A 14403-nucleotide genomic window follows, 5' to 3' on the forward strand; every position below is an offset into this window, starting at 1 on the left:
CGGGGGTGTAGTCCCACCAGGACTCCTGTGTCCCCAAAGGAGGGGGGACTGGCCGCTCGCTGGGGTGAGGGCAGGGGGTTGCTTCTTCAGAGCTGGGGGGTGGGGGAGGCAGAAAATGGAGAATGGAAGACAGCACCCCTCCTCTCCCTCCCTCCGGCTCCCCCTCCCCTCATCCTCTCCTCTCCCTCCACCACCGCCCCCTCCTCTAAACTCTGGGATGATGGAGGCAGTGAAAAGCAGGGAGAGAGATTGATAATCAGCCTCATTATTACTAGCATTATCTATAATTATAGCCAAACTTCACTCATTTGGATCAATTGAGGGAAAAATCAGTCTAAATTCGTGACAAGTTGGCAGATTACTTTTAAATGACAATTTCATTACTTCTAAGTAACACACGTGAATAGTTTGTGTTTCCAGTACCACACGCTAATGGTTACTAAGTGGGGATTTTAGAAAACCTGCTTTAAAAGACTCTTTTGTAATTAACACCCCGTTAATATGCTAATGACGCTCCACCAGGCTTTTAAATTGCTTGAAAACAGAAGGCTCCCGAAATGGGCTTCACATCCCTCCTACCATCTTATTTGCTTAACAAACCATCATTTTTTTATTTTTAATTTTTTTTTTTTTTGTGAATGAGCAAACACAAACCAGTTCATGCCATGACTAATGTACTCACCATTCCAAATGAAGTATGTCACAAATTCATAAACCCATAATGCTTTTGTTTAGAAACCAGACTTGCAGGGCTTGAAAAACCACCTCATTTCACAGACGGAGAAATGGAGAAATCGTCGGAGAGGGAGGGAGACCCGCTCAAGGCCACACAGGGCCAAAATGACAGGACCTCCGGCTCCCAGTCCAAGCTGAGAGCCTCTGCCACTCAATGCCTTAGGTTCAGACAGCTCTTTATCAATATATGCCTCAGAAGTGTCCATGGGGTTCCGGTTCTGTGCCAGGCTCCGTGCTGGGCACGGCCCACTCAGCCCAGGACAGCAGTCCATCCTGGAAGCACCATCTCACTCAAGCGTCCGGCTGACTCGGAGACTCTGCAGTCAGAATTGTGGCCATCGGACAGGTTAGGAAGCCAGGTTCAGAATGTACAAGTGACCCTCTCAAGGCCGGCCATGAATTAGTGCAGACCTGAGCTCTCCGTCCTGTCTAACCCAACTTCTGTCCACCTTCCTGCATGTCATTGCTGACATTTTGCTTACACGTCTCCTTTCCGCACAGGACCGAATTGTAACTACCCCTTGCCGGTGCAGGCGAGCGCGCGCTGTCCCTAACGAGAAGTACGGGAACCTACGAAGAACGCTGGCCGCCTGGCCCTTTAAGCCGCTCCATACACTGGCACGCTGCGTGAGTCAACCCACCAGGACAAATTCCCGCGAGTGTGCGAGCCATTCGCGAGGGTGGCCCAGCTCACTTCCTGTTCCTGAAGTCCGTGAACATCAATTTTGCCCACGGCCAACCCTCAAGTTCATGACCTCCATCCCTATCCCTGTTACTCCCGACTTCTCAATTAGACAGGCTCCCCCAGCCTCCAAATATGGATCATCTCCTAAAGACAGCAGTCACCTTGGGGACCAGCAGTTAGCGTTATGGCTATGTTGCTGGACTCCCATGTAGTCGACTGCGGTTCGAGTCCCGGACCCGGTGGCTTAAAGTCACACAGGGCACGTGTGTGTGTATGCCCAAGATCCTGAGAAGAGAATGGAGGAGAAGGGATTGCGGCATGGCCATCCCCCCTGGGGGGTGATTTCTTGCTTTCTGTCTCTGTATCTCTGTCTGGCGAGCGTACGCGCCCTATAGCAAAAACCTTTCAAAAAAAAGAAAAAAAAATACAGCAGTCACCTTAAAATAGGGAAGGCTATTCCTTAGTGCACGGCTCCAACTGGATAATGTTCAAGACATTATTTGTTCACGGGTTCTAAATGATACGTTCTTTAGATCCATTCCCTTCAATTTGGCCCCAAAATGACGCAGACATCGTTCAGCTCTGAGTGCTGCAAAGGCTTGCGCGTGTACCCCGTGTCACGTTCCTTCAGGGCAGGAGCTGGGTCCTGTATTCTCGTTAACACAGCTGCTCAGTCGGTGTCACAAAAGGGCATGGCTCACAGCGTTCACCCCCTCCCAGCCTAGGATGTGCCTTCCCTGCTCTCTAACCCTGCCCGGTTCCCCTAAACCCTCCCAGAGACCGCTACCCCATGACACTAGTGGCCAGGAAAATGAAACCGAGGCACAAGGAGATGTGGAGTCACAGAAATGAGTCAGCCTAGAAGAAACATCCCAGATTATTAATTAGCGTTCTCTGCTGCTCCTCTGGCCTCTTATAAATGCTCTGTGCTTTACAGATCATAGGCCTTTTCTTTTTTGTTAAGATTTTTGCCATAGGGCGTATTTACTCGGCTGGGGAGTGGGGAGAGACAGAGGGAGATGAGAAACCAGCCCCCACGGAGGATGGCCAACCTGCAGCCCCTTCTCCGTTCTGCTCTTGGGATTTTGGGCAAGCACGCATATACGCCCAGGGTGCTTTTCCTTTCTTCGTTCTTTTCGTTCTTTCTTTCCCTCCCTCCCTCCCTCCCTTCCTTCCTTCCTCCCTTCCTTCCTTCCTTCCTTCCTTCCTTCCTTTGAGAGATTTTTGCTACAGGGCACATGCACTCACTGGAGAGACAGAGAGAAAGCAAGAAGTCACCCCCTTGGGCTGATGGCCACACACACACCTGGTATGACTTTCAAGTCGCCAGGTCCAAGACCTGACCCGCGGTCAACTACGTGGGAGTCCAGCGCCCGCCACTATGCCACCTGCCGGTCCTATCCCAGTGTTTTGTTGTTGTTATTTTAAGAGAGATTTTTGTTATAAGGCTCGTGCGCTCTCTGGAGAGACAGAGAGACAGAAAGTGAGAAATCACGATCCTTCCGGGGGGGGTGGGGGGAATGGCCATACCACAATCCCTTCTCCTCCATTCTCCTCTTGGGATTTTGGGCATGCACGCACATACGCCTGGCATGAGTTTTAAGCCACTAGGACCAGGACTTGAACCACGACGGACTACGTGGGAGTCCAGCAACGTAACCATTACACCATCTGCTGGTGCCCCCGTCTGATATTCAAGCTGCCGGGTCCAGAACTTGAACCACAGTCAGCCATACGGGAGTCCAGAGCCTTAATCACCACACCAACTGCTGGCCCCAGCCTTTACAATTTTTTAAGTCTGCGTGTTAATTCTGAACCCCATCAGGAGTTTGAAATTGATCTTCAACCGAGACACCCTTGCTGCCCCATCCCACCTCATCTGGTTAGAGTAGTTGACAGAGGGAGCAAGGGTCTCCACGTCGGCCAACTGCAGTTGAGGAGACCCAGGGGGACAAGCCACCAGGTCACCAGCCTGAGACCAGGGGCTAGAAGTCTCACAGCATAGCCCTCTTTCTGCCTGGTCTCAAGGACTTGTTAAAATATCATCTTAGCAAATGAAACGGTTCTCCCTCTGGGGTGAGAATCCAGGTCTCGTTTACTCCATGTTGCCCTGTCTCAGGTGAGCTTGCCCCTTGAAGAATAGGCAGACGGGACCAGCAGGTGGCGAGGTGGTTAAGGCACTGGACACTTCCACATGGCTGACCAGGGTTCGAGTCCTGAATCTGGTGGCTTGCTTTCTCACTTCCTCTCTCTCTCACTCTCACCCTCTGTCTCTCTGGTCAAATTAAGAAATAAATGAATGAATAAATAAATAAAATAATTATTTTAAAAAATGAAAGAATAGGCAGACGTCCTCTCTGGACAACACGCATGCAGAATTCCTGGACTGGCCCACAATGCAGCAGTTAGGTGCTAGAAGCTGATCCCACAGGGCTGACAGAGGTTCAAACCCTGGCCCCAGTGGTTTAGAAAAACACAGAGTACACGGGAAAGGAAGATTGGGAGAAGAGGAACACATTTTGTTGGGGAGGTATTTCCTCTCTCTGTCTCACGTGTTTGCGAGTCCATGGGGCCTCTAACAATGAAAAAACTACTAAATCTGGGGGACCAGTGACTGCAGTGACTCCAGGACTTCACCTCCGGCTTCCCTGTCCTGGGCTGAACTGCCAAAGTTTGGTAGAGTGTCCGCCCCTCAGCGATAGGTGAGGAAGACACTTGGGAAAGCAGGAGGGGCCTGCCAGGGCCTGTGGTTGCTTGTGGTCTTCAAAGTGGGTTCCCTGAGCTCACTTAGAGCTGCCTGTGTGCAGGGAGAGGGCCAGCGGGGCCTACCCACAGAGAGTGCTCTCCCCAGGCCTTGGTGGAAGAGCACGGGTAAGGGTCCCGCTGTGCACAGATTACCCAAATAAAGCTGAGGAGTGTAAACGTACACTAAAACTTTGTCCTCTTTTCTTCACAGAAAATTTGCAAACTCTGATACTAAATTCAGGAAGGTTTTTTTGTTTGTTTGTTTTTGTTTTTGTTTTGAGAGATTTTTGCTAGAGGGTGTGTGCTCTTGCCAGAGAGACAGAGAGAGACAGAAAGCAAGAAGTTACCCTCGAGGGGGGATGGCCATGCCGCAATCCCTTCTCCTTCAATCTCCCTCTCGGGATTTTGAGCACGCACCCATGCACATGTGCCCAGCCTGAGTTTCAAGCCACTGGGTCCAGGACTCGAACCACAGTCAGCATGGGGGAGTCCAATGACAAAACCGTCACACCATCTGCTGGTCCCAACAGAGAGTACCTTTTATTTTGTTAGCGCCGTCACAGGCCCAGCCCCTGCCACCCATCCCTGGCCGGCTTATCCACTGGCTGCAATTGCACGTGTTCTGAAGCAGGCTGTGAAGACCCATTATGACCCACAGAAGCAGTGACGAGCATCGGGCAGGAAGTGAGTACTTCCACATGTCTTCCACAGGCTCCACCCCGGGGGGCTGACCCGGGAGCTACCCTGCCAGCCTGTCTTCCTCCCGGACGGCAGCCAGCGTGTGGAAAGGAGACGCAGCAGCCGGCTCTCCACCTGGGTGAGGACCGGGCGCCGCTCCATGCAGCTGGGTGGCCTTGGGCAGTCTGCTCGACCGCTCTGCTCCGCTTTCCTGTCTGTAAAATGGGGATGGCCACAGTGCCTTGCCTCCAAGGGTCCTTGAGATGATGAGGCAGGCAATGCCCTTGGAAGCAGGCCTCGCACCCAGCAGGCGCCTGAAACACATCAGCTCTGTGTTCCTCTTTCATGAGCATCACAGAACTGGGCCTGAGTCAGCCTCAGGAGCCCCACAAAAGCCAGGTGTTCAGGCAACCCTCTTCTCCCGTTCCCTGGGTCTCCTGTCTCCTGCTGTCAGATAAGGGGAGGGACTGAGCTGCCCAGCTTCCCTGGGGAGCCCTGGGGGTCAGTCCCCGACGGCTGCTGGCTAAGTTTCTGCAGACCAGAAGCTGCGCGAAGGGTGTGGGGGATACATGGCGTGTTCTTTGCCGTTCCTTCCCCTAGCGGCTATTCGGTCCTCCAGCGCTTGGTGAGATTGTAAACGTTTCAGGAGATAGTTTACATGAAGTTATGTTCCTTCCTAAATCTCATAAACAGTCGCTCTTCCCTTCGTAAACCCCAAGCATTTATGCACATGGTAGGTCTCAATTAGCCGCCCACATGACTGCTGAGGGGAAAAACACCGGAGGGGGTGGGGGCTCCAAAAACTTCACAGAGAAAGCATCTTGTGAAAACGCCACACAGGAGTTTCAACTTGGGGTGCCAAAACAAACTCCTACCTTCTTTTTTATTTAATTGTGGTTATTATTACTATTATTGTTTTAAATGTGCTATAGGACTTGTGCACTCACCAGAGAGAGAGACAGAGAACGAGAAAGCAAGCTGCCAGGTCCAGGACTCAAACCGTGATCAGCCGTATGGGAGTCCAGTGCCTTAACCACCCTGCCACCTGCCGGCCCCTAAACACATACTTTAATTGCAATTTTTCACGAGCTTTTCAAAGTCCCCTTGTATGTCCTAGTATATGTATACACACACGCATGCACACATGAGCACATCCCATTCAACCCCAAGGCTCAAGTATGTTCAATGCTCAAGGGGGTTCAGAAAAGAAGCCACCAATGGCTTCTCCCCAGCGTCCAGAGCGCGTGCGTCAGCCCAGAGACGCAGCTCACAGAGCTCCGGGGCCAGCTGCCTGGGCTCCAATCCCTGGCTGTGCCCTTTGCTGGCTGAGTCCCTACACAGGTGACTTCACCTCCCAATGCCTCAGTTTCCTCCTCTACATGAGCCATTTGATAATGAAGACCAAAGCGCCTGCCCCTGGGGGTGTCAGGGCCCGTGAGGTGGTGCTGGCCGGGGGTCACGGTGAGCTGGAGCTCAGATGCGATGAGGTGAGAGCCCTCTCCCTGCCCTCCTGCTCGGGAGGATTACTGCACAATTGGATGGGGGATTACGGGCTTTGTCTTGCCGTCCTCTGAGAAGCGGCAACTGTCTCATCTCAGGAAAACAAACCTCTTACTGAGCAGCTGGCAAGCCAGGACTTGGCAGAGGGAGAGGCGAGAAGACCTCACTCGGCATCACGGGGCAGGGCCGGAGCTGGTAGCATGGCACCCGTGGGGACGCTGCAGCTGAGTGGGCACCAAGGGGCCAGCGCGACGGTCTCTTGTTCACTCATCAGACCATGCTCTGATGCCTGGCCAGCGGGTCCACGGTCACTAATCCTGAGGTGACACTGCTTCCTCAGCGTCTCCCACAACTCGCAGGAGCCTCTGCTCATTGCTGGTACACAGAGCATAGGGGGTGAGCACCCAGTCGGTAGGGAAGAGTGCGGCAACGTGCTGCACTGGGGCAAGGTGGGTAGAGGGCAGGGGGTGTCCTGGCTGAGCCCCGGGTCCCCGTGTCCTCTCCCACCACCCTCATTACCTCCTGGGAAATGGGGACAGAGTCCTTTGGCTGCTCGTTCTGGTCTCCTCGGAACTGGTGCAGGCAAACAAGATGGGAACAGCAACAGAGTAACCAAGTAACTATCCTCCTCTCTAGGAAAAGTAGCATTAGAGAGACCCTTTTCTAAAAGAACTATTTTATTTCATTTTATTTGTTATTATTATTTGTTTAACTTGACCAGAAAAAAAGATGGGGGTGGGGAGAAGGAGAAAACAAGCCTCCAGGTCCAGGGCTGGAACCATGGTCAGCCATGTGGGAGTCCAACACCGTAACCACCACGCCACCTGCTGGCCCCAAGAGAGACTTTAAACAACCCAGGTGATCCTTTGGCCTCTCGTTCCCTGCGTTACATCAGTTCTTCTATTCCTGCACCACTGTGCTTCCGTCTACCTGAAACCTAAGCTTATCAGCCCAGAGCCCCGCAGCCACCAACCTCTAAGCTAGCAAAATACGCGGGCCTTCCCGGGCTTAATTTTGCTTGCCCAGCTCCTTCACTCACTGCACTACAGTAAGATCTGGTTTTCCAGTTACTTTGCATGTTAGTGTCTGAGCAAAACCGAAGGGATGAAGTATTAGCCCATATGAAGTACTAAATGTATGGAAACACTATAGCTGCTTTTTCATGTGCTAACTCATTTAAGTCTCACAGACATGCTCTAAGGATGGGATTATAAACCCCCTTTTACACACAAAGACGCAAAGTCTCAGAGAGGTTCAGTAGCTTGCTTAAGGTCACACAGCCAGTAAGTGGGAAAACTGGGAAACAAGCTCGGTGATCTCTAATGCATTCTACACTCTATCAGAGTAGAGCCATACGATTATCAGTTAAAGGGGCCAGCAGGTGGCGTGGTGGTTGAGGCATTCGACTCCCACATGGCCAACCATGGTTCGAGTCCCGATGGGAACAGCAACAGAGTAACCAAGTAACTATCCTCCTCTCTAGGAAAAGTAGCATTAGAGAGACCCTTTTCTAAAAGAACTATTTTATTTCATTTTATTTGTTATTATTATTTGTTTAACTTGACCAGAAAAAAAGATGGGGGTGGGGAGAAGGAGAAAACAAGCCTCCAGGTCCAGGGCTGGAACCATGGTCAGCCATGTGGGAGTCCAACACCGTAACCACCACGCCACCTGCTGGCCCCAAGAGAGACCTTTAAACAACCCAGGTGATCCTTTGGCCTCTCGTTCCCTGCGTTACATCAGTTCTTCTATTCCTGCACCACTGTGCTTCCGTCTACCTGAAACCTAAGCTTATCAGCCCAGAGCCCCGCAGCCACCAACCTCTAAGCTAGCAAAATACGCGGGCCTTCCCGGGCTTAATTTTGCTTGCCCAGCTCCTTCACTCACTGCACTACAGTAAGATCTGGTTTTCCAGTTACTTTGCATGTTAGTGTCTGAGCAAAACCGAAGGGATGAAGTATTAGCCCATATGAAGTACTAAATGTATGGAAACACTATAGCTGCTTTTTCATGTGCTAACTCATTTAAGTCTCACAGACATGCTCTAAGGATGGGATTATAAACCCCCTTTTACACACAAAGACGCAAAGTCTCAGAGAGGTTCAGTAGCTTGCTTAAGGTCACACAGCCAGTAAGTGGGAAAACTGGGAAACAAGCTCGGTGATCTCTAATGCATTCTACACTCTATCAGAGTAGAGCCATACGATTATCAGTTAAAGGGGCCAGCAGGTGGCGTGGTGGTTGAGGCATTCGACTCCCACATGGCCAACCATGGTTCGAGTCCCGGATCTGGAGGCTTGCATGCTCACTTTTCCAACCTCTCTCTCCGTTTCTTTAAAAAAAATTTTTTTTAAGATTATAAATTAGAGTTCAGGGGCTTTTCTGAAAGCACTGTGCCACTCAACCCCACACAACCTCGGGCTAGCTCCTGCCTCCTACAGGAAGTTTACACATCTGAAAAACGAGAAAGAGGTCCAAGATGCCCTTCAAGGCCCCTCGGGATGCTAAGATTCCAAGTCCCCAGCAAGCAGCCACGATGGAACCGTAAACTCAACCTGCCTTCTCCAGTTACTCTCTCCCTAAATCTTTCTACCTCTGACCCTCGCATCTGTCCCAGTGTCTCTTGGGCATTAATGAAGTCATACTCTCACAGACGTTGGGGGATCGGCTGAGGATGAGCCTGGGGACAAGCGTGCTCCTCAAACAACTCAACTCCAACGGAAAATACATTGTCTGCTCTGAACGGGACAGAGACGGGGGCTGAGAAGGCTGTCCACACCCAGCTTCCAACTACAACCCAAGATCAAATGGCCAGGCCCCGGAGTCGGCCACCGCGCTCACTCGGTTACCAGGTTGGCCCAGATTACCTGAGCATCTCCTCTGGAACATCGCCAGGGCCCCCGGTCCAAGCAGCAGCCTCCTCGTACCATCCACGTGGCTCCCGTGGCCCTGTGCGGTCCTGCTATGTGTGTTTACTGAGACTCCCCAGGTCCACAGAGCTGCCTCATTTCCATTCATATTCCCAGTGCCCAGCCCTGTGCCCAGCGAACCCTGCAAGAACAGCAGCCCCTCGTCTGATGCCTTCCGGATGGAGACCACCCTGCGCTGTCCCACCGCACCTTCTGCCCAGCGGAGTAGGCAGGCTCCAGCCCCAAACCCTGGCACGAATTGGCTCTCAGTCTCACAGAGGAGTACGGGAGAGGGGGGCCGTCTCAGTTCTCAAGACCTCGCAAGAATTTCTGCTTTGTCCTGCCTTCCAGAACCCACAGCGCAAAACTCCCCCTGGGCTCCCAGAACAGGAGCAGCCGGGGCCCAGCTGACGTGAAAGGCCAGCCGGTTGGGCTGCTTCCTTTATTGGGAGCTAGCGGCCAGGCGCTCCGGCTGCGGAACCAAGGGACCTCTCCGACGGGTGTGCCAGGGCATTGAGGCAGCCTGCAGACCCAGATTCTGGAAGCTTCTGTGAAGTGTGACCAAGCTGCCCCGCCTGGCTTGGGGACTTGATCTTCTGTTTACCAGTTCTCTGTTCCAAGAACCTGGACCCTCCACCCCCACATCTCAACCCCCCAGAGTGGAGGCAGCAGGACTTTTGCAAGGGAATTGGGGGCAGCAGCAGGGGAGGGGAGAAGGGATTATTAGCAAATCAAAAGGGAAGAAAACAGAGGAAGGAAAACACGTGGCCAACTCCAGGGCTGTGTTTTCTTTTTTAAAAATCCAATTATAGCAAAATCTGCATCCAAGTAAAACAATCACGCTCTTATTACAAAGTATCCGGGACACGCAATATAAGCAAAACCGTCCTAATCACGTTTGTTGTGTTTTTTTTTTTTATCTCATTACTAGTTGAGTCATAGGTCCACGGTGGTATTTCCCTTTAACTTTTCCCCTTTACACACCCCCACAAACACGCCGGCTGTAACAAAGCTCTCACCGGCCCTCTGGCCCAGACCCCTTCCCAGCTGTGGTGTACACACTCTCTCCAGGCTAGCCCCATATTCCTGTCCCGGCGGGCAGACGGCTCGGCCAGGGACCATCCCTCCCTCGTTCTCTCTCACGCCGTCCATGCCTCTCAGCCAGACGCGCTCCCCGATTTCAACGCCAGCCCGGTTATCCGTCCACCCCGGTTCCTCTGGGTCTCTGCAGACAGGTCCGCACGTGAAGCCGCAGCGAGGTACTCACCGCCGAAGCCAGCGGGAAACTTCATGAAGTGCGAGTAATTCCCATACATGTTTGCTCCTAGCGCATGGCCTCCCCGGCGGAACAGGACGGCCTCTGCGCGGCCAGGCAAGCCGGGCTGCCTTCACCTCGGACTAGCAGGCGCGGGCATCGCTTCCTCGCAGCCCGGGGAGCGCAGGCTGGGCCGGCCGGCTGGGATTAGCCTGGACTCTGGCTCCGGCTCGCGGCCGCGGCCGCGTCCACATAGCGCGCGGGAGCGGGAGCGGGAGCGGGAGCGGCGTGGCGGCACCTGTCAGTAACCACGCAGTGCCGCCGCGCCGCCGCTCTGCGCAGCCGGCAGCTCCTCCGCGCCCAGCCTGTCGCGACTTTGATTAACTCGGGCCGGGCTGCTGCGTGCGACTCTCCCAGCTCCCGCTGGTCCCCAGAGGTCCCCAGAGCTGGCACGATCTATTATCTAGCAAGCCAATCAATGTCTGGCCGCCCCGGAGTAGGTCGGGAGAGGGCGCGGGGGAGGTGGCAGGGGGTGGAACACTTTAGGTGCGTCTCCTCGACTTGCACCCACAAAAATCAATGGGGTTTTATTAAAACGCATTTTCGCACTCCAGCCTCTCTCTGGCCAGTGCATTTGATATTATATTTGACCTGTGAAAGGAAGCGGGAAGAGTGCTTTCATCCGTGAGCTCAGAAAAGGGAGATGTGGGACCAGCAGTTAGCGTAATGGCTATGTCGCTGCACTCCCACGTAGTCAACCGCGGTTCAAGTCCCAGACCTGGCGGCTTAAACTCACGCCGGGCGCGTGTGTGTGCATGCCCAAGATCCCGAGAGGAGAATGGAGGAGAAGGGATTGCACCGTGACCATCCCCCATGGGGGGTGATTTCTCGCTTTCTGTCTCTGTCTGTCTGTCTGGTGAGTGCATGCGCCCTATTGCAAAAACCTCTCAAAAAACAAACAAACAAATAAATAAATAAAGGAATATGTTAGAGGGGACCAGCAGTTAGCATAATGGCTATGCCTCTGGACTCCCATGTAGTCGACCACAGTTCAAGTCCTGGACCCGGTGGCTTAAACTCACGCCGGGTGCGTGTGTGTGCCCAAGATCCCAAGAGAAGAATGGAGGAGAAGGGATTGCAGCGTGGCCATCCCCCCTGGGGGTGATTTCTCTCTTTCTGTCTCTCTGACTCTCTGGTGAGCGCAGGCACCCTATAGCAAAAACCTCTCCAAAAAAAAGAAAAGGGAGATGTTCCTCCAGCTACGGAAAGCTAAAGCAGACCCTTAGGTGTGGGGTGGGTCCCGAGCTTCAATAGCCAGAAGCTTTGCCTGTGCCCTGACAATGGAAGCTGGAGACGGAGTTGAGAGCCAGAGCTCCCTGCCCTGGGGAAACCTGCAGTTGGGGAAAGGTGCAGGCTGGGCGTAGTGAGTTCTCTGATGCTCCCCTGGGGGACACAGTCCCCTCATATACTGCTGGGCACCTCATATACCAGGGCACCTGCTCGTAAACTGCCACTGAGTCCTCACTGACACCGAGATTCCCTTGTGTGGAACTAACCCATAGATCAAGGAGCCTAGGTGTGTGTGCTGTTGATGCTTGGTTCTGTTTACAGCTCTCCTGACTCGCCTATACTTAAACACCTCCAGTGACGGGGAGCTCACTACTATCCATTCCAACCTTAGGCAACTGTCACCATGAAAAAAATGTTTTAGGTACTTTTGCTATAGTGCATGTGGGCTCACTGGAGAAACAGAGACACCCCACCCTCCAGCGAGGCCACACCACAATCCCTTCTCCTCCATTCTCCTTTTGAGGTTTTGGACGCGCACGCACATGTGCCGGCATGAGCTTCAAGCCGCCAGGTCGAGACCACAGACCACAACCCACTACGTGGGAGTCCAGTGCCTTAACCACCACGCCACCTCCTGGCCCAACCATGGAAGACTTTTTTATTGAGCTGAAATCTGCCTCTGTCCCCTGCAGCTTCTAGGCTCCTCCCAGGAGCCACACAGGATACAGCTGTGGAGTCTCTGGCAGTGGGGTCTCCGCAAGTCTGAGCCACATGAGCCATGCACATGGCCTTGCTTGTTCTAGGCCTCCCAGCTCTTCCACGTAACACCAGATGTTAGAGCTCACAACCTGTCCGTTTGCTAGGAACGTACTTCAACGTACATAGCTGTCCTGGCAGGGAGGTGGCCAGGCTTGCACGTGGTGCTCGGGAAATGGCCCCCATCTTTTCCTCAAGGCGTGTATGTGGACAGGATGAGGGGGTACGGTTGGCACACCGCCACGTGTCAGTGTCCTGGGCTGGGCTTGGAGGGGCTGGGCCCAGGACACTAGAACACACAGTAGGTGCTCCATACATTTGTTTGCATTAAAAATGTGCGGTGTGGGACCAGCAGTTAGCATAATGGCTATGTTGCTGAACTTCCATGTAGTCGACCGCAGTTCGAGTCCCGGACCCGGTGGCTTAAACTCGCACCTGGCACGTGTGCGTGTGTCCCCAAGATCTCGAGAGGAGAATAGAGGAGAAGGGATTGCGGCATGGTCATCCCCCCCGGGGGGTAATTTCTTGCTTTCTGTCTCTCTGTCTCTGTCTTTCTGGCGAGCGCATGCACCCTATAACAAAAACCTCTAAAAAAAGAAAAAAAAAAGTGCGATATGCTTAAAATATGCCAAAGCCAATATGCCAAAGAGCATCCCAGCACACCTCCCTTGCGATCCCGCCTATGGTCCAGCATCTCAATCAGCTGCAAACTGTGCCTAATGCTAGAGAGATAGGAGCGTGGCTTTTCTCTGTAATCCCTAGTTTTGCTTGGCACCGCTGTGCCTTTAAGACCATCATCAATATAACAGCATTACCCTAACTGGCTGGTGTTTCCCGTCTAAGCCCTTCCCAGACAACCCCCTGGCTTCAGTCACTCCAGTCTCCAGCTGTTCCTAAGTCCTCATTCGGATGTCGAGTGAGAAAGCAAACGCTCAGTGTCCAGAGTAGGGATGAGCTAATTCATTCATGAGAATTCTGGGCTTGCATTTCGTCAAGGCTAATTATCTAGTCCTCTTAAATGCTATGCTACTTTTATTGAAGCCATTAGTGCCTGGGAGTAAATGAAAAGGGCATGCATTTTCCCCAGCATGTCTGGCACAGACCTAGCCAGTAATACCTCATTATTCATCCTGGTCATCAAAACACAGAGCTTGGCTTCTTTCCTTTTCTTTTTCTTCTTCTTCTTTTTTTTTTTTGCTTTCTATCAGCTGATATAAAACAAGATTTGTGCAGTAAACATGGATGAAAAATCAAGCACGTTCATTTGACAATTGCCAATAAACATTAGATATAGGATTTAGGCACAAATACTAGGGGATTTCAAAAAGTTCGTGGAAAGTACAATTAAAGTATGATTTAATCTAGGTTGCAAAAAAATTTGAAATCCATCCATAGTTTTTCATAACGCACACTTTCGGTGGACTTTCTGAAGACCCTTTCTATCTGTACACATTGATACTATGGGAAAACATTTTTATATTTCTGTAGTAGTTTACCTACATAATGGGGTGTTTTAAGTCTCAGTGCGTTTTCCTACAGAGTAGAGTTAAGAGGGGCATATTTTATTACCTCAATTTTATAAATGAGAAATCGAGGCTGAGGCGATGATGTCAAGAAGAAAGACAGTTCATCTAACAAATTGGAGTTTGGATGTGGTCTCAAGAATAGGCAGTGGAGGGAACCAGCAGTTAGTGTAATGGCTATGTCGCCGGACTCCCACGTAGTCGACCACGGTTCGTGTCCCAGACCCGGTGGCTTAAAACTCACGCCAGGCACATGTGCGTGCGTGCCCAAGATCCCGAGAGGAGAATGGAGGAGAAGGGATTGCGGCGTGACCATCCCCCCTGGGG

General features: G+C 52.2%; 1 protein-coding gene across 1 annotated transcript in view; it reads right to left on the bottom strand.

Annotated features, from left to right (window-relative positions):
* Positions 1-10763, bottom strand: part of RXRG (retinoid X receptor gamma) — a 57848-nt gene extending 47085 nt beyond the window's left edge. Inside the window, exon 1 of the mRNA XM_006142253.2 lies at positions 10520-10763. Within this exon, the coding sequence (XP_006142315.1) occupies positions 10520-10568 (49 nt within the window). The 5' untranslated portion in view covers positions 10569-10763. The remainder of the gene's footprint in view (positions 1-10519) is intronic.
* Positions 10764-14403: the final 3640 nt, after the last annotated feature.

The sequence above is a fragment of the Tupaia chinensis genome, unplaced genomic scaffold (genome assembly GCF_000334495.1).
Source record: "Tupaia chinensis unplaced genomic scaffold, TupChi_1.0 Scaffold000070_1, whole genome shotgun sequence".
In the NCBI taxonomy this organism is placed as follows: domain Eukaryota; kingdom Metazoa; phylum Chordata; class Mammalia; order Scandentia; family Tupaiidae; genus Tupaia; species Tupaia belangeri.